This window comes from Protopterus annectens, chromosome 6.part0 (assembly GCF_019279795.1).
Source record: "Protopterus annectens isolate FY-2018-M chromosome 6.part0, PAN1.0, whole genome shotgun sequence".
NCBI lineage: Eukaryota > Metazoa > Chordata > Ceratodontiformes > Protopteridae > Protopterus > Protopterus annectens.
The window spans coordinates 928,137,988-928,158,206 of record NC_056737.1 but is presented as its reverse complement, the minus strand read 5'-3'; the positions used below and the strand labels follow the sequence as shown (position 1 = coordinate 928,158,206).

General features: G+C 39.3%; 1 protein-coding gene across 1 annotated transcript in view; it reads right to left on the bottom strand.

Moving 5' to 3' along the window:
* UNC79 (unc-79 homolog, NALCN channel complex subunit) overlaps nt 1-20,219 on the bottom strand; it is a 1,772,232-nt gene that overhangs the window by 1,238,390 nt on the left and 513,623 nt on the right. The window contains exons 15-16 of the mRNA XM_044074575.1: nt 18,315-18,438; nt 7,979-8,119 (exon numbers count right to left, since the gene is read on the bottom strand). Of these exons, the coding sequence (XP_043930510.1) occupies nt 7,979-8,119; nt 18,315-18,438 (265 nt within the window). The remainder of the gene's footprint in view (nt 1-7,978; nt 8,120-18,314; nt 18,439-20,219) is intronic.

Sequence of the window (20,219 nt, the reverse complement as noted above, 5' to 3'; positions counted from 1 at the left end):
ATATATATATATATATATATATATATATATATATATACACATATATATATATATATATATATATATATATATATATATATATATATGGGTCTACTTCCATAGACTGAATTTACATTTACCTGAATTTCAATTCACTGAGACAACAACACCAAACTTTAACAAAACCGAAACTGTACATTACTGAATTTTTTTACAGGGTATATAAACACTTGGCCAATATTGAACCAAAAAACACACAGCAGTATGTCAAACCCATCCCGGTTGGGGGCTGCACCTTCCATACCCCCCAACTAAATATATCAACTCCAGGATCACACTACAGTGGGGAAAAAGGCACATTTCCCCATGTTGGACAAGTGTCTCCATTCCCTGTAAAAAAAAATCCATAAAAATACACACTTACATTAATGATGCAAAAACGGAGTGTGATAGTATCATGTTGGGGTGGTTTATACAAGCAGTGTTTTTTTTTATAAAAATTATATTAAAACAGTGTGGGTAGTTTGAAGACTTTATGAGATATAAATGATTTTGTTTTAACTAAATTTTCATAACTGGTATATTTTCGTAATTTCATTAACTTCGTAAAAGCTGTGTGATATGCACTTGAATGAATTGCGCCACCTTATACAAAACATTAAGGTACACAGTGTTGCCACTGATACTTCCCATCTAACATACATGATTTTATTGTTTTCAAATATTGTGAAAATATTATATGCATAATTAGAATAGACTGCAATATCAGAAAACAGCAATATGCTACCTTCTCTTGTCATACATCATTGGGAAGCTCTCAAACAATTTGACACTGATATGTTGAATTCGTCTTCCACACTTGCAGAGTTATAACTATTTGTATGAATATAGCACTAGTGATTTTCTGGCAAATAAAATACCATTTTCTTTCATAAATCTGCGATATAAAATCAGTATCTATAGGGGGACCTTCGATAATCTGCGATATAAAATCAGTCTCTATAGGGGGACCTTCGATACTAACACCAGTGAGTAACACAATGTTTAGAGAAGAGCTTTCATATTTTACATTATTGTAACCTACATAGGGTGGCTGCCGTGGCACAGTGGTTAGTGTTGCCGCCTCACAGCAAGAGTTCTCTGGTTCGAATCTTGGTTGGAGTGCCTTCTGTGTGGAGTCTGCATGTCCTCCCTGTGGGCGTGTAGGTTTCCTCCCACATCCCAAAGACATGCTGTAGGTGGATTTAACAGTCTGAATTGGCCGTAGATGTGAGAGTGTACATGTGTGTGCCTTCTGTGGAAGGTTGGGCACCAAGCTGGCAACTCAACACCATAAAACTCCACTGCCTATCATTCTACAGACCATTGTTCCTCTGTGGCAACTCCTAACCGGGAAAAGCCAAAAGAGGAAGTAACCTACATCATTTATCTGATATTCAAAATCTTATGCAGTAAAGATTTTGAAGAAACTCTCTCAGGAAGTCAGTTTCAAGGCTTAGAAGACCTCAGAAAGGATGGGCATTAATCCGTCTCTTGCTGCTCATGACTGAATGAGTTGAGTAGAATGCTGATATTTGAGAAATCAGGAGACCTTGAAAATTGAGTCAATGACTCCTGTGGTTGTGGCGTGTGTGTGTGTGTGTGTGTGTGTGTGTGTGTGTGTGTGTGTGTGTGTGTGTGTGTGTGTGTGTGCGCGTGTGTGCGTGTGTGCGTGTGTGTGTGTGTGTGTGTGTGTGTGTGTGTGTGTGTGTGTGTGTGTCTGTGTGTCTTTACTTATCATGATTAGTGATACTCTTAGGGAAATGGTTTTTGGCATGGTAATGGGCTGGGCTAGGGTTAAAGGTAGAGGCAAGATTAGGATTACGGTTAGCATATATGAGTAAGGAGAGACCAGGAGGCAAAAGTCACAACAATTGTACAGACAGTGGTAAAAACCTTTTAGAGTAACACCAAAATATGTTTTATTTAGTGATACAGGGGTATGAATTTTCTTGACAGAAAAATGAGAAGATGTTATTGTCTTCCCCAACTACCCAGCACACTGAAATTAAATTAATTCTCAAAAAGACTAGAAAACACACTAAATGGAATATAGCCTGTAGTGAGATATGTCCCACATCTAATTATGTATATATATATATATAAATATAGATATATATATATATATATATATATATATATACATATAGATAGATAGATAGATAGATAGATATATCTTTTGGATCTAGGACAGTACAAGCCACAGCATTACAGGGAACAACAGCACGATTAGGCAGGCCCTGCACAATGACACCTGACTGATGTCACTGCCAAGGCAGACTAATGCAACAAAGCTCATTCATGCTCACACTTGCAATAAAGTATTACATAGCTGCTACTCTCAGTCATGCAGCTAACGTAGGGTGGGCCTGCACAGCAAAATGCCAACACAATTCATTATATAAATGGAAAGGAAAGAACAGAGTGGCAAGCAGCAGAGCAAAGTACACAGGGGGGGGGGGAGTCATAAGATGTAACAGCATATACAGTGAGGACATTTGTCTGTGATAGAAACACAAATTGTCAATATATAAAGAAGAAAAGTAGGTGGGGAAGCTAGCAAGGAATTGTTGTGGAAAGGCTAATGGGAGATAAGAAGGAAGTAGAGGCAAGCAAACATAAAATGCAGTCACAGACAGACGTGCTATGTACACAAAAGTTGAAGATGACAGTGGATGGGCACAGACAAACAGAGAATTGACAAATTTGATGAGGGAGGGTTGGACAATGAACAAGGTATAGGAAATGGCACAATAAGAAGGAAGTCACCCAGACAGGGACAGAACAAGAGCATTGGGCTTAATACAGGTTGGACCAGGGGCAACAGCTGTCCATCAGTCACCTCCGCGTCTAATGTCTTCGGCAAGCTGTACTGCTGGTAACACAGTCATCAAGGAGTAATTCAACAAGCCATGCCAAGACACTCCAGGATACCAAAGCAGGCATCCAGTTGTTGGCACACCTCATTCGACTTTAACCTCTGCAACTGATGCTAGGAGATGATGACAGACCCCAAGACCACTGTCAGAAAACAAGTCTATGCCACCCTTCTGTGAAGTGTCCACAAATTCTACCAGTGACCCCTCCTTGTTATCTTCCACATGGAACTTCTGTCCACCTTCCAAGATGCTAAGAGACAGACCTGCCAACAACACTAATCCAGCATTAAAGGTATCAGCTGGCATAGGCCAAGGCAAGCTATGCCTGCTGAAGGAAAAGAAGAAAATGTACATTAATATACACACATGCTGCACATACAAATGTGGATTCACAGTGCAGTGATACTCATGACTTATGTAGCTCACTGCTGGGAGACTGATGCCCATCTCCTGTGGCATCTTGTCAAGTTGACCTTTCTTTCCTCAGCTGCTGAGAAACAAAGTATCCCCACTTCAGTACATGGGTAAGCAAGGTAACAGAATAAGAACAGTAAATATTGCATGTCTCGTTCTTTCTTCCTAACCTCCCATTTGTGAAGCAGGTCAGGGCTGCACCATTACAGGTCACAATATTGATGTCAGCACTTTTAAATAGATGTATTTATGTCACTGGCATTACATACTATACTGGCCAGCTCATGGCAGGCATTAACCTTCCACAAGGGGCTATCATGTTGCCCCAGGTGGAACTCAGCAAAGAATATCTTGCTCTCCTTGGCACACCATGCTGGGGCCCTGCAGTTTATTGCTCCTGGGAAGCCATGACAAGTCACTCTTATTTACTCAAGATGTATAATGGTGTCCCCATGGGCAGGGATTCATGTTTGGGTATCACACAATGTGCAACATAGTGCTGCACTGGGGCACTACCAAATGTCTGTAGTGCAGTGCCATGGGACTTCAGGTTCACATAGGGTATGTACATGAACATATGATAACATGCTTCACTAAAACTGTGGCATGTATGGCTACTGCCAGTTAGTGTAGGTTGTGCCTATTACACTATAGGGCCTTTATAAGCAAAATATATATAAATCAAGTGTGATATCACTTGCAGACAAAAAAAAATGTAGAAAACAGGACTTTACATAATTACGTTGTGGATTTAGGGTTACAAATAGTGAAGAAAGCGATGCTGTCTGGTAATGTAGCTCAGCACTGTAATTCACAGCCATGACGGATGAGGCAACACTAGGATACATAACATGGGGTATGTGTCAGTGGGAACATAACATGGGGTATGTGTCAGTGGGAACATCACATGGGGTATGTGTCAGTGGGAACATAACATGGGGTATGTGTCAGTGGGAACATCATATGGGGTATGTGTCAGTGGGAACATCACATGGGGTAGGTGTCAGTGGGAACATCACATGGGGTATGTGTCAGTGGGAACATAACATGGGGTAGGTGTCAGTGGGAACATCACATGGGGTAGGTGTCAGTGGGAACATAACATGGGGTATGTGTCAGTGGGAACATGACATGGGGTATGTGTCAGTGGGAACATAACATGGGGTATGTGTCAGTGGGAACATCACATGGGGTATGTGTCAGTGGGAACATAACATGGGGTAGGTGTCAGTGGGAACATCACATGGGGTATGTGTCAGTGGGAACATAACATGGGGTATGTGTCAGTGGGAACATCACATGGGGTATGTGTCAGTGGGAACATCACATGGGGTATGTGTCAGTGGGAACATCACATGGGGTATGTGTCAGTGGGAACATAACATGGGGTATGTGTCAGTGGGAACATAACATGGGGTATGTGTCAGTGGGAACATCACAAGTGGCATGGCCCTCCCATGGCACTTCCATGCATACCTTCCAAATGTCACCCATTATCAACACCAGTTCTTGTTGTCCTCCAACTGCTGTCTGAATGCAGTCTTTTCCTTATTATCACAGCCCTGCTGTGACGCATAGGCTGAGATTATGAATACTGCCCTATCATTGGGCTGGAGTCTGATTGCCATAATCTGTCAATAATTCTGATGACATCCCTTGCTGCCTTCTAAAGGCTCTCCCTCACCACAGTTCCCACACCATTATAGACTGTCCCCCCTTCTCCTCCTCAGTAGTGGGCTCTGCATCCCAAGCCATCTGGCCATCATACCTCTCAACCTCTTAGTGCAAGAACTCTGGACAAAGCCTGACAAAAAGGGGGGACAATGGCCCAAAAATAGGGCCACATTTTAAATACTGCTCTTATAAACTTATAAAGTTGCTAGGGTAACAGGGTTTGTTTTAACATACATTTTCTGAAGGATTTGAAGTCTAAAACTCAAATGTATGGCATTATTTTGTGGCTTCAGTCCTCAGATCATCCCAATGATTTGCCATAAAACCACAAATTTTATGAGGAACATAACAAAAATATGAGCCAAAAATCTGGACATTCTGCAAAAATCTGGACAGTTGAGAGGTATGCAGTGCCCTTCCATCCTATCTCCTGAATACATAGGATGTCCAGTATCCTCCTTAAAATCATGTCATCCACTTCCAAGCTGCCTACTGTTAGTGAACTAACACTGAGTGTAGCAATTCTTAGTTCATGTTTGGCAGGTTGATTGGGTTTACGTCTAGCTTTTGCTCAACAGAGCTATCCCAGGTAACCCAAGCTGGGCACCTAGACACAGACTGGACAGTAGCTTATTGATCCACAGCTGCTGAGCTTTATGGAAGGCACACACTGGCCAATAGAGACACACACACCCCTCCCATTGTTAGCATGGGTCCCTGGCATAGGTCAGAGTAGGCCAGGTTCTCAACTCACTTATCACTGGCAAATACCCATGTCCATTTGGTGACATTAGTCAACATGATTGAATCACCAAGAGTCATATTTTACAACATTGAGTGGTTAGCTACTTAGTTCTTCTATCATGAGGATGAGGCGCACCACATTAGATGCCCAAAGCAGTTGGTTTATACAGCTTTTCTCCCTATAGGCACCATGTAGAGTATGTGCTGATGTCCACAGCTCCATTCTTTGGTGAGTTTGAGATGGAAACACTCAACATGTTTTGTGAAGGTGGGAGTAACCCCGCAGAGGCACAGAGAGAACAGGCAAACTCCAAATAGGCATTGGCTGGAAGTCAGGATCGAACTTGTACCTTGTGCTTTGGAGGTGAAGACCTTAACCATTATGCCAAGTGCTAATTTTGAAAAGGTCACTAAGGCAATGGATGAGGGAAAACAGTACACACCGCCTACCTAGATCTGGTTAAAGCATTTGATACAATACCCCACTCGGGCATTGTCAACAAACTTATGGAACTAGGTATAAACCCCTTTATAACATTCTGGATAGCTAGCTATCTCACTGATAGGACCCAGGAGGTTAGAACTGGTGAGGCCACCCCCACAAGGAGGCCAGGTCACCATTGGAGTCTCCCAGGGCTCCGTGCTGGGCCAACTCCTCTTTTGCATCTACTTCTCAGAATGTCAAAGCCAATGTTAAAGGCCTTTGGCTGACCAAGTTCGCAGATAACTGCAAACTAAGAGCAGTCATTGAATCCCCCCAAGATGAGAACACCTTTCTGGAAGGTCTAATGCAGAAAAACATTTGGCACCAAGCCATGGCTTAAAACTCAATACCAAGAAATGCATTATAGTGTCTTTTGGGAAATCTACCACCTCAGGTAACTACATCATTAATAAAACACCCTTAAAAGTTGACTCACTAGTCAGGGATCTGGAAACTCATGTGGATACTAACCCAGCCTTTGACCAGCATGTGTCCAAGGTAGTAAGAAAATCCTTTTATTTTGCTCAGCTTATAAGCAAGGGCATGGCATCTAGATCAAGAGAGGTCATCACACCACTGTACTCCTCCTTTATCAGACACATCATAGAGCATAATGCCCCCTTCAGTATTTACTTGACCAGACTGAAATATCCACAAAGGTTTCTTACAAAAAGAATACAGGGAGTAAGCACAATGTCTAAAGCTAATTGCCTCTAAGCCCTTTTTATTTACTCGGTATCATACAGACTTCTGAAAGATGATCTTTGCCTGGCATACAGGGCATCCCTGAACCTGTTTTGATGAAACTTTTGCACATCCACAAAACAAACAGCATCAGAACTACTAGATTAAAATAACTATATTTTTCTTTGATATAAATATCACATGTTAGAGAGACAGATTGTTTCTCAGAGAGCTCCCATTCTCTGGAATAGGTTCCTCATCCATGTGAGCAGAATTCCCCCATATCCTTTTTTAAGCGTAACTTAGACCAATGGATTGGTAACCAGACATTCACCCCTGGTCTGGCTTCTATGTCTCTGAATGCCAGGGGCAGTCAGCAAATCAGTACCTGTATAAATCAAATTTGTGGGTCACATTTGGGTTGCACAGCTATGCTTATAAGGGCCCTAGTGGTCGTTACCCTAGTATATACATATGAGCCTATGCAAATGAAAACTGAAAAATATGCAAAATGTTACATAATCAGGATTTCAGACCTGCAGTTGCAGAAATCAGTATTAAATATACATGTTCAATATGGGTATGTTAGACTATATGAATTGTTTAATAAATGTATATTAATTACAGTATCTATAATGGTATACAATTTGTATAAAGGCAGAAAATATTCTATGTTATTTGGCTTCCTATTAGCATAAACCAGTAAATTATACTATAGCACTTGCTGAAGTGAAGATAAAATCAGGATGTTCTGAGCTAATATGTACTGAAAGTGAATAAAAGTTTGCAATTCAGTGCTTTCTATACCCCATTATGGTATTCACGCTGACCATAATACATTGTGATTACTTGACTTCTCCATGCCTAAGCTCATCTATAAAAATGTAAAAACTATGTGACGGTTAAATATACAACATTGAAAATGATGCTGCAACCTGAAGGATAACTGGATAACAGCTACTACTCTGAATGAGCTTCAATTGTTAATATTTTAGGTCTCTCTTAGCAGTAATAGTCATGCCACCTTCAGCTCAATTATGATATTTGTTTAAAATTCAGTAATATTGAGTAAAATACATACCCTTCGTGCAGAGAGATTTCCTGACACCTCGTTTGCTCTTGTTTTCTTCTGATTTGCTAACTCTTTGATTGAATTAACTCCATCAGAAAACATACCAATCAAAAGCTGCAGAGGAACCACTATATCCAGCTCTGATAACACCTACATGAAGACAAGGATACATAACAAACATTAAACAGATCTGTAATTCATTAGGATTTGCAGATTTAGGGTTTGACAATCATGTTTGCATCAGCATAATCTTTTTCTACTCCATCAGAATTTAAAAACAGAGAGATTTAAACAGCATATCAAAGTTCACCTCTACCAATCATTTTAGATGCATAATGCATACAAGACCCATAATAAAAAGTTACATTATGGACACAGTAGTGCAGTTCTTAGTGCTGTACATAATGTTTGAATTAGCCAACAGAACTGACAGGTTCTTGAACTTTGCAATCCAAATCTTTTCTTTGTTCACTCAGAGCGATCCACCACAAATTCATGAGCTTTGAGATCTGGTTCTTTGTTCATGCAGAGGAATCTACCACAAGGTCTTGAACGTTGAGGTCTGGATCTTTTCACACAGAGCGATCCACCACACCGGTTTAGGTAATTATTAAGTTATCAGAAGCCACAACAAGCAGTCAGGCTAAGAAAGACTGAGAAGCCAGTAGCAACTTATTGCTAGTTATAACACTAGATAAGCATAGAATTATCAACAATGTGCTGGACAATATAAGCTGGAGTGTTTTCCCAGCTAATAGACTATAAAAAAGAGGATTCTGAGGAATTCTTCAGTCAGAGAAGATAATACTTACACTAGCGGGCCCTGACATATTGTTTTAAAATAAATAACTCTGTGAAAAACAGAGGAGACAGGTGACAGAGGTCAGGCAGTGCTATATACCAACTGCCATTTTTGTCTTTAGAGAGGATGCTGGAAGGCCATAAAGAAAAGGATAGAAAGTGGGAACGTGCTGATAAATCACTTCAAGACCATCCATAATTTTAGAAGTTTGACCTGTGGGGTTTGTGCAGCCAAACATAATACCCTACATTTTATCAGGGGTTAACTGGATGAGATTTTATTTTGTGATTTTTACTTCACACCTGTTGAACATTTTGACTGGTATTTCACACTGACAATCACTGTCAGAGGAGTTTCTGTCTGCCTACTTTTAATGATTCAATATGTGTATGTATTTTCTTTTCATAGTTTTCGGCAGCTATGACATTGTGTATTCTGTAAATATAAGTAAGCAGAATGGCAAGGTGAGGCCCCAAATATGGGAGATGGGGAGGAAGGAGCTTGTACCTCTGAAAAACATGTTTTTTAAGGTTTTTAAGGTGTTTAAATAAGCTCATGTTTCAACAAATTTCTTCTGTCCGCTGATGTTTCTGCTCATTGAATTTCATGGAAATACAGGGAATGCAGTCAAACCTTTATGACTATTCACAGCTTTATCACAAACTACCCATATCTGCAAATGATGCTGTCCTGACAAAATCTGCCAAGCTCTGTGAATATTACAGTCAACAGCCAAGCTACTTAGTTCCCCTGATTTTGTAAAACATTTACTTGGTGAAGCAGTATATTTTCTCTTCAAAGCACTAGCCAGATTGTTCTAGTTTCTGTTTTTTTTTTCAAAATGTACTGTTTTTAAACAGTCAGTTAGAAGCTTGACTTGTCTGTTGCCTTCCATTGCCCTTGCCTATTGTATTCATCTCAAATTATCTCCCCATGTAACTGGACAAATATTCCAAACCAGATGGCTTTGTAGTCAGTTAGGATTTGAAATTCCATTGAGAAGTGTGTGACCTATAAATGGGAAAATACTGTATTACATAATCCTAACATATCCTCACCCCTGTCTCTAAAGTACTAGAAAAATGTACTCAGAAATAAGTTATGCAGTACTTAATACAGGAAAATCTACTTACACCCACTCAACACGACTTCAGACCCAAACATAGCACCACTACAGCTCTATTATCCTTCCTGAACACTGTCTCTATAGCCGTGGATGATCATAAATTTATTTCTTGCCTATTCTTGGACCTCTCAAAAGCTGTCTCACACTCTCTTCTGCTGCACAAACTGCATAACCTCAACTTCTCCTCTGATACTGTTGCATGGTTCTCCAGCTACCTCACTGATAGATTTCAATCAGTGAGATGGCACTCTGCATTCTCCCTGTAAAAATGGGTGCACCTCAAGGGTCTATCCTAGGGTCTTTACTTTTTAATATCATTACTAAATAGCTCTATATCTCCTGTCCTCAGTCATCTTAAGTGCAATACACAGATGACTCTACAGTCATCACCATAGCCAACTCTCCCTCTAAGCTCTTCTCAGCTACTCAAGCATCTTTTAACTTAGTCAAAACATGGCTCTCCAACAACCAGCTCATCCTTAACCCTAAAAAACAAAACTTCAACAATATTAAACCCTCCTTCTCCATACAGTTCCTTAATAACACTCCCACTCAGGTAGAATCCAGCACTAAGCTCTTAGGCGTAACCATCGATGATCATCTTAAATTTGACTTGCATGTTAATAAATATATCAAAAAGACTCATTCAAAACTAGGGCTCCTTTACCGTAACAAGAAATTCCTTACCTCTGAAGCCAAGGTTACTCTATCTCTTACCTACCTTCTACCCAGTCTAATGTACAACTCTCAAATTCTCACAAATCTTAACTCAACACTTCTGACCAAACTCGAATCTACCTACAAACAAGGTAGCTACATTTGCTGAACAAACCTACAAATCCCATCCCTGTTTCTCTCTAAAACACCTAAACTGGCTTGAATTACCCCACCAGCTGCTTCTCTCTCAGCTCCAGATCATCCATTCTATCATATACCAGCCTTCCTACTGCACAGCACTGCCCCTCTCATCTCCCATTATTCTCCCTCCAGACCTCTCCGAAGCTCTAACCCAGACCTGCTACAAATCTACAAACCCAAGTCTAAATTTGGATGTACAGCTATCACCCCACTATTGCCTGGAATAGGCTCCCACTAGAAATCAGGACCCTTACACATCCTAAACAATTTAAGACAGCCACCAAAGAGCACTTTAAAAGTCACTGGTCCTGCCACTGCACTCTCCCTCCTTAATCATCCCCTACTTCCCATACCTTAATCTACTTTCTGCCCTTAACTCACTCTTCTCACTAGCTCTCTCTAATCTTCCTTGACTACTCTTTCTACTGTCTTCTAAAATCTATTAAGCTAATCGTCTCAGAGAAACATTCTATATTAATTGTCTTGCCTTCATGCAACTACATTATGATAAAACTGGGTTTTTGTAACCACTTACCCCAAAAACTATATTCATCTTAATGACATATTATTTCTTTTTATACATCTTGAAAAAGCTTTACTATATTCCTGATTATTGACACTGTATAACATTGTATTGCTACTTAATGCCTTGTAATAATCCTGTAACATTGCTGTTTAATGCTAATTTATAATGAAAATTGTATAATATGTTGGAGCTTTTCTCCCTGGGCCTCCGCTGAAAAAGGGCTCTTCAGCTCAGTCAGACGAACCCGGTCATCAAATGTAAAATAAATAAAGTAATTTAGTCTTCGGCCAATTCATGCTGGAAACTTCATTAGCTGCTACCTAAGCTGAAGCAGTACTTAAGCATGCATGTTGCCAGAAAAGCAAGTACCGTGCCTTAATGCCCATTTTCAGTAACTGTCGCTGTCCTCTGTTAGTAATAAACATTTGCACTCATACCCATGCACAGATATCTAGGCATTTGCATATGCATGAGCATATCACTGTCTCACACACACACAATCTTTCACGCATAAAATTTAGCTTTTCCATATTTTTTCTCCTGTATTACTCCCATTTAAGGCAGTAGTTCTTTCAAAGACTAGTTTTAGTAGATCATGAAACAGTTTCCTGACAATTTCATTTCAGTTTACATTTTACATATGACTATTTGAATGTAGAGAAGTATGACAATATTAAATCCAGTCTAGCCTAACCAGACCTTTTTACCTTTCCACCTTTAAGATACTAACCTAGAAAGCTATCCATCCATCCATCCATCCATCCATCCATCCATCCATCCATCCATCCATCCATCCTTTTTCCAGTAATACTTTATTCTGTATAATAATGGAAACACCATAGCCTATTCCAGTAGGCTATGGCATAAGACACTGAAACCCATTCTTGACAGAATGTTGGTCTATCACAGAAGATACACTCTCACAACCTAAGCACACACCTTCAGGTAATTTAGAGAATGTCACTTTATTTGCTGCACATCTTTGGAAGCTGAAAGGAAAATGGGGCAGCAAGAAAAAAAATAGAAGGATGCAGGGATGACATGTAGACTTCATAATGAAGACACTCTGGCCAAAAATATGTCTTGCTATGATATGGCACTGCTACATGCTGTGTCACTGTACTACCCAAGAAGTACTTCCCCTCGTACATATTAATCACACATTACACATGATGAGGAAGGTGTTACCTTGCCATGAGTTTCTTCCCTTTGTTGTCCAATGTACTGATATTTGAATTACAACATGCTGGTTTGTTTTTGGAATTAGTCCTGAGCTTGTTACTGGTGGGACCAGCTGCTTCTGTGCAGCTGTAGATATGATTATACAGGGTTTCCATGAACAATTCTGCACAGGCAATTGAGTTGTCAGGGTTTGAGTGACTTCATATTTTGCCAAGGTGTTACTTAATAGTAGGAGGTCTGCCTTAAAATAATTTCTAAAAGTTTCAGAGTTATCTTGGATTCTAGGTTTGTGTTTACAAAGTCCAGGAATCTCTGGCCATACATATTGGAGTGATGTATGATTCACTGTCTATAATGGGCTAATTAAAGTCATCCCTGAATATGGTACCATGTTGAATGGGGAATGTCTCCAGTGATATGGATTTCCTGGCTCATGGAGGGGTTGTATAGCTTACAAGGATATGTTATGAGACTTTACCTATGATGATTTGGATATGGAAAAGCTCAAGCACATTGTACTGGTTAACCAGCCTTGAAGTGTGCATGTTTTTGATGGAAATTGAGATACCGCCACCTCTCATCCCTTCCTGTGCAGCAGGTGGTCTAAATGTGTGAAAGGCATTGTATCCCCACACTGCTAGAGTGCTCCCCTTGGCTTTAAGTCAAGTCCCATTAACTGCAAAAACATCTGCATTTTCTAGGGTGAGGATAACCTGTGAAGTTTCTTGTTTAAATTCCTAGCATTGATCAGTAACACTTTAGATGTGCTTATGTTGGTTTTGCTTTGTCAGAAAGTTTATCAGATTGGCATTGCCTAAAAAGGCTCTTTTATCAGATTGGCATTGCCTAAAAAGGCTCTATGTAATAAGATAAGGTTTTAGCCAACATACGAAAGCCTAAAGAAGGCAGGTGTAAATCAGTCCTGGCAAAGCAGAGTGGTCTCTCTACCATATTCCTCAGGTTAACAAATACTGTACCTCCTTTGAATGACAACAAAAACAAAGCCAATTGTTAAATCCAGTTATCTTCTGTATATATTGTGGCATCAGTCTTGGAAATGGAAGAGTGTCTCTCAGTGCTAGGCTCATACCAGCTTGAGATACATAGTCTGTGAGCTCCATCATGCCTATCTGCATATTGTGCAGGGAGCTACGTTTGCCCTCACATGGACTATGACTGAGTCACACTGGTACATGCGGTTTAATGACATGAGATCATATGTGATCTGTCTGATCCTGGCCCCTGACAGGCCCCTGATTGTGACCACATATGAAGTAATGAAGCCATAGTACGTTAGCCTTGACTGCAAATCTGAAACGAGCATTCAGAAACTAAATTCCAGTGTTGCAAAACCATTCTTCAGTATCTACTGATTGCACCACTCTGACATCTTGCACCCATGGCAGCTACCCTTTCACCTTACCCAAGATATGCCTCTGCAGGACAATAAGCAGCTTGATGCACTATATTAGAGATGGAAAGGGGGTACTCCTGCACAATGAACATCATATTCATATGTGGATGGCATTGGGCAAAGAGCATTATATCCATATATACAAGGGATTAGAGTGAGTGGCCCAGGGCAACAAACAATACATTATACAATCCTAAGTAACGAAGAGGGGACTCCTGACTCAAGCAGTACAATATTTTATATGCAGGGGTTTATATTGTACTTCCTCAGCTCTTCTCCACTGAAATCTCAGTATATAGTCTAATAAGTACAGCTAGTGTAAATACATTAGCAATGCATCCAGGTAGTCTAATGACAAAATAATATGTTCATATTCATTGCACAACCAAACAGCACTAGTTAATGAAGCTTATGTTGACTCTACACTGGGTATAGTATTCAACATATTAATTCTTCATGAATGCACTCCCTGTTTATAACTTTTTATAAGTATGTTATGTTGCACAAAACTTTTAATAATTCCTTCAACTGAACCAGCATAATTATCTCATTTTCTGTATTTAATGCCTTATTGCCCTTGGCCTGAGTCATTGCTGAAAATGGTCCACTTGGATCAACCCACTCGCTAAGACAGAAATTATGAGTTAATTTTTTAAATTTATCAGAATAGCTTAATTTTCTATTTTTTTTTTTTTTTTTTTGCTTCTGATCCTGATAATCCATCAGATTCTATGAATTTTAACACTCTTTCTTTATTGTCTAGTCCACTAAAATCATGAATGCTACAAGCTACTTCCAAAATTCCTTAATTACCCATGTATAGTATTATGGTTTCCTTCCTGGCTTTTTTTAGGCATTACATTTTACTAACACAAAATATTCACAGTGCATTCATGGATATTAATGGAACCAGTTTCTGTCCATTTGCAGTATATTATAACACCACACAGAACACAGCAAACTATGTATCTTGGCTGTATACAGTTTTCTAGATACAGGATACCTTTTAAATATATTTCTAAACCAACAGTGATATGTCCCTGTACACTTGTCACTCACACCAGCAGTGCAAGTAGATTTCACATTTGTACTTTTATATACCAAATCTGGTTAGAAAAATACACAGTTATACCTATCTGTATCATCAGTGTAGGAGATGTTTCTTTATTGTTTAATCCTTCCACCTTACCTCATGTAAACACATTCAATACCTAACCTGTTGTCACAAGTAATGTCACACTGGGCATACTACCATCAATGCAGTCACCCCCTCATCTCAAATATGTCTACCCGTCATGATGTAAAAATGACCTGTAGAATAATTTCTACCTCCTAAACTGCCCTTAGTATAAACCCATCTTTTGAAAAAATAATTGTTTAAATCATGACATTTAGCCCCTTCTAGTAATCATTCTGGCTTAAATAACAGCTAACTTTAAATGTAGCTTACATCAGAACAAAACTGAAGAATCAATTATGAAATATCCCTGCTGTCCTGCAGTGGAACCACTTATTATTGACAGAGTAAAAAACAGTAATCTCAGGATGTCCCGTAGGATGCACTAGTGGGGATATCAGTGGCAACGAAACCTGCACCTATCTATTTTTCGTGTGTAGCAATCTTCCAAGATAGGTATAAAACTATACAGCAGATGTTAAGACTGAAGATAATACAAGCCGTTAGCTTACTAACAGCAAGGAATGATTCACAGAAGCAAAATCGTTTGATAAATTGAGAAGAAAAAAGCACAGGTAATCACTACTGTTTAGGTGAGTGTTAATTCACCCAGTGACCGCACTATAAAACCCGTATACTTAGTAGTGGCCCTGTTCTGTATTTCATAGTATATGGGGAATGACTATTTTCTATATTCTTTTGAAGTTCACAGTTATGTAATAAGATGAGTCTGGTGCAGAGGATTAAGACAACAAGCTGTGAATGAGCTTCATCTTCTAGCCTTTGGATATGATAGCCGCATTTTGGATACTCTGAGAATATGAGGAAATAAAATAACCAGAAGAAAGATATCAAACTCTAGTGGGTTTCCCAGTTAACACATTAAAAAAAGAACTATGGCCTTCTTCCAAAGATATGGCACACTCATTGCTGTTCCCTAGTATTCTGACAATATAGGTAGTTGAAATTGCAGTAACATGAAGCAGTTTGAGAGGCAGGGTAGCCATTGCAGCTAAACACAAAGATTTAATTAACAGGAGTGTATATGCGGATTATAGACATACACACACACACACACACACATATTTTATATATATATATATATATATATATATATATATATATATATATATATATACATACACACACAGAAGGCACTCCAGCCGAGGATCGAACAAGAGAATCTCTTGCTGTGAGGTGGCAACGCTAACCGCTGCACCACAGCGGACACCCATTTGAACAAGTACTATAATATTTCTATATTCTTTCCTGTTTCATCAATAACTGAAGTAATGCTACTGCAGTGTGGTAGTATGAAATCAGTATATCGTGGGATTAAGGAAATTCGTCTTTTCCCCACTATTTAGTGATCTCAGGGTTAGATTATATTAAGTTCTTGGGAGTTGAGAGCTGAAAGTGCTTACTCTACTTAAAATATACTATTCTGACAAAACAAACCATACTTTTCAGTTTTCCACACAAGTAACTACAACCAAGGCATTTTTATATGTTGGGAGCTTCTAGTGTGAGGGGTCTTCAGCCCTCACATCCCCCTTACTTACATGTACTAACTCCACAGTTGCAGACATCAGCACTAAACTGCTACAGACAATTAAATATAAGTTGACAGCACCTCAAAACCGTATTTGTGAGGACTATAGAACATGCATGCAGCCTTGGCAGGTGTGGAGATAAGGTACATAAGGAAAGTTGGTGGTGGAATGCAGAAGTCCAGAAAGTCATCAAAACAAAGAAGGAATTTAGGAAACAGTGGGAGACAGAAAAGATGGTCCAGGCTATAAAGGGATACTGGTTCGCTAACAAAGAGGCTAAGAAAGGAGTTGCAATAGCAAAGAACAGGGCATCAGAGGCACTCTGCCAACTTCTGGAACGACTCAGTAGATGGCACAAAAAAATTATATCGGGTTTCAAGGCAAAGAGAGAGAAAGATAAAGAAGACCCCCTTCATAAGAGATGCCAGCAACAAGTTTGCTAACCAGTTCATGGGACATCAAAGGCAGATGGAAGGAGTACTTCAAGTACTTCAAGTAGCTTTTGAACGAAGAAAACCCCACAGAAGCTGTACTGTTCCAAACACAGCTTACAATGAGAGAAGAGGAGGAGCCCACCCTAGAAAAAGTAAAATCAGCACTAAGAAAAATGAAGTCAGGGGAAAGCATCAGACTCAGATGAAGACACAGCAGATAAGATGAAGATGTGTGGTGAGTTAGGGCAGAAATGCCTCCTGAGGCTACTTATAGCAGTGTGGAGAGAAAGGCATATTCAAGAGGACTGGAGAATAAGTATACCAGTGTCAGTGTTCAAGAACAAAGGGGATATTCACAACTGTAAGCAGTAGAGAGGTACCAAACTCCTGTCACATTGCATGCAAGTTCTAGAGAAGGTGACTGATAAATGTGCAGAGTAGTTAAAAGACGAGAGATGAGCAGTTCGGATTCAGATCAAGATGCAGCACAAGTGACCTAATGTTTGCAATACGGCTATCTTTTCAGACATGATGTCAGAACATCTTAAGATGATCTTTCCACACACCCCAAATCCAGGCTCCCACTTTCTACCTCACTCCATGATAGCTAACTACCCAAACTGCACCCCCTCCTTTTGCAGATTCCTGGATCCGCTACTGCAAGCACAACAGCCCAGCAATCATGATCCTCAAAACCGACTCAGACATCCAAATGTAAAATTACAACAAAATGTGTTAACGTGGAGGGCTTTTACCCCCACCCCCATTGCAGGGGATTTGCACAATGCCCCCTTACTTATAATACTAAGCCCATGATCGCACAACCACCACAAAAGGTCAATGAGCCCAACTGTGTAAAAGACAAAAGTCAGTCATCAAAATACTCAGCCAAATTTGCTACTTCATTATTTGAATGTTTAACTAAAGAAAATGCACTCATATAAGTGTGTGTGTGTGTGTGTGTGTGTGTGTGTGTGTGTGTGTGTGTGTGTGTGTGTGTGAATGCATGTAAATATAAGAATACATATAAATATATAGAAATATGATAGCTATAGGTGCATATAGATACATACATGGTGGACAAAAGAGATGCCCTACACATTTCACATAAGGTACTAATAGTTTGATTTGATGGTTACAGTTAGCAGCAAAAATGGGAATTCTTATTTACCCAGAGCATTATCCCACTTTCTAAAACATCACAATTATCTATAATATAAAACTGAAAATTTGATTGCAATCATTTTGTTAACAAGTGAAAAAAATGACTCACATGAAGCCAGAGTAAGGCTTGCTCTTGTACAGAGGCAGGATAGCCTGTAAATCGGCAACTTGTAAATCCGAACATTTCCTCCATTGAAAAGGGTAATGGGCAAAGCTCAATGTCAAACATTTTGCTGAAAAAACATAAACATTGTGCTGTTTTATGAGCAGAAAATATACATTATCACAATACTTAGTCAAGTAGTGAAAATAAAAATCATAGGTTAGGGACTTTAAAAACTGTAAACAGTAAAACTCTTCCAATATGTAATTAGAACTGATAGTCATATGCTGTTGGGAAATGCATCCATACTTCCAAAATAATTACGGAGTCCTCCTTTGAAAATGTAAGCATCAATGCACAAGATACATTGTAATTAAAATTGGCTATGTTAGTTTCAATTACTTTACACCACCTATTCTATATCAGAGTTCTTTTACCATCAAATGTCTGGGTATGCATCTGTAGGTCACTTATGACTAATACCTTAGAAATAGCTACGTCAGTATGATGCAACTTTGAAATGGTAGCCCCTGATGAAGTAGGTACTTCAGAGGTTCGGTACCTTTTCTTCTCATCTTCAATCTATTATCTGTTGTCATAGTCAGGGACAGTGGGTACCAATGAGATATAAAGTAGATTGTGACAGATATCATTTTAGATCACTGCAGGAAAAGCTACCGGGTCACAAGCACTTTAATTCTTAACACATCCTGTGGGAAATCATTCGAATAAGGCAGATGTATTTCTAATGAGTGCACAATACTGAAGTCAGCCTTTGCATGTCCTGTTCTGCACTTTGACAGTGAACTGGGCAATGGATTGCTACAACTGTACGATATGCATGCCACATGTTGCTTCCTTGCTGTTGGCCTGGTAGATTATACCTTGATGTTATCTGATTCACCTGTGAATATGACATAGCTGTCCGGAGAAACGTAGACACTGCAGATGAAAGCTGGTGCCCTCCATTAAACAAATTACAGGCAGTGTTCCTCTGTATGCTACGCACTTCAAAGGAGCAGTACATGCAAAGAGAGCATGAAAAGCTTGTACAGGATTTTCACAGTCAACAGAGGCAGAGAGCTGCAGAAGTGATCTGTTACTGCACATCACACAGGCAGACAGTGCACAAAGGGCATTTTACTAATAATGATTGACTCAGCATAAATAACAGCAATAACATAATTCAGAGATAGCTGAAGTGGTATTCCAGCAATTACACTAACAGGACAGAAGTCTTCATATTCTATGGCAGCAGAAATATAGCACCTGGAAATCCACAGATGTAGGAAACTGTACAACAGCCAATCCTCTAACGTCTGCAGGTATACACACACCCATTCGCACACATGTGCACATACACATATACACACATAGATACATGCACAAACACCCTTACAGACATAAATGCAAAAACACATACAAGCATGCATACACACACACACACACACACACACACACATACACACACACACACACACATGCATACACGCACTTATACACACACACACATGGATGTTTGACATATAAAGCACTTTGTGCTGAAAGAGTAGGGAACACGTTTTATGAGGATTAGGAAAGCCATAAGTCACAAAACGCACTCCTTACCATACAGTATAAGATATTTTGCATATTTTACTACAGAACATAATATAAAATGTATTTTTTATTATTTTTATGTTTATTTTTCAATTGCATTTTTTTGTTTTGTGATTTTTGTCCCCTACTTTCTTTCAGAACCACTATTCTTAGTTTTTATAAAACTACCTCATTGTGGATAAATATCAGATTTCCTTAGATGAGATTTTTTTGAAGTTTCTTAATGTATTTTCTAACTGGTTGGTGCTATCTTGATAGAGCAACAGAAGTGCAGAAGTTTTTTTTGGTCCATAATTCGGTCTTAGACAATGG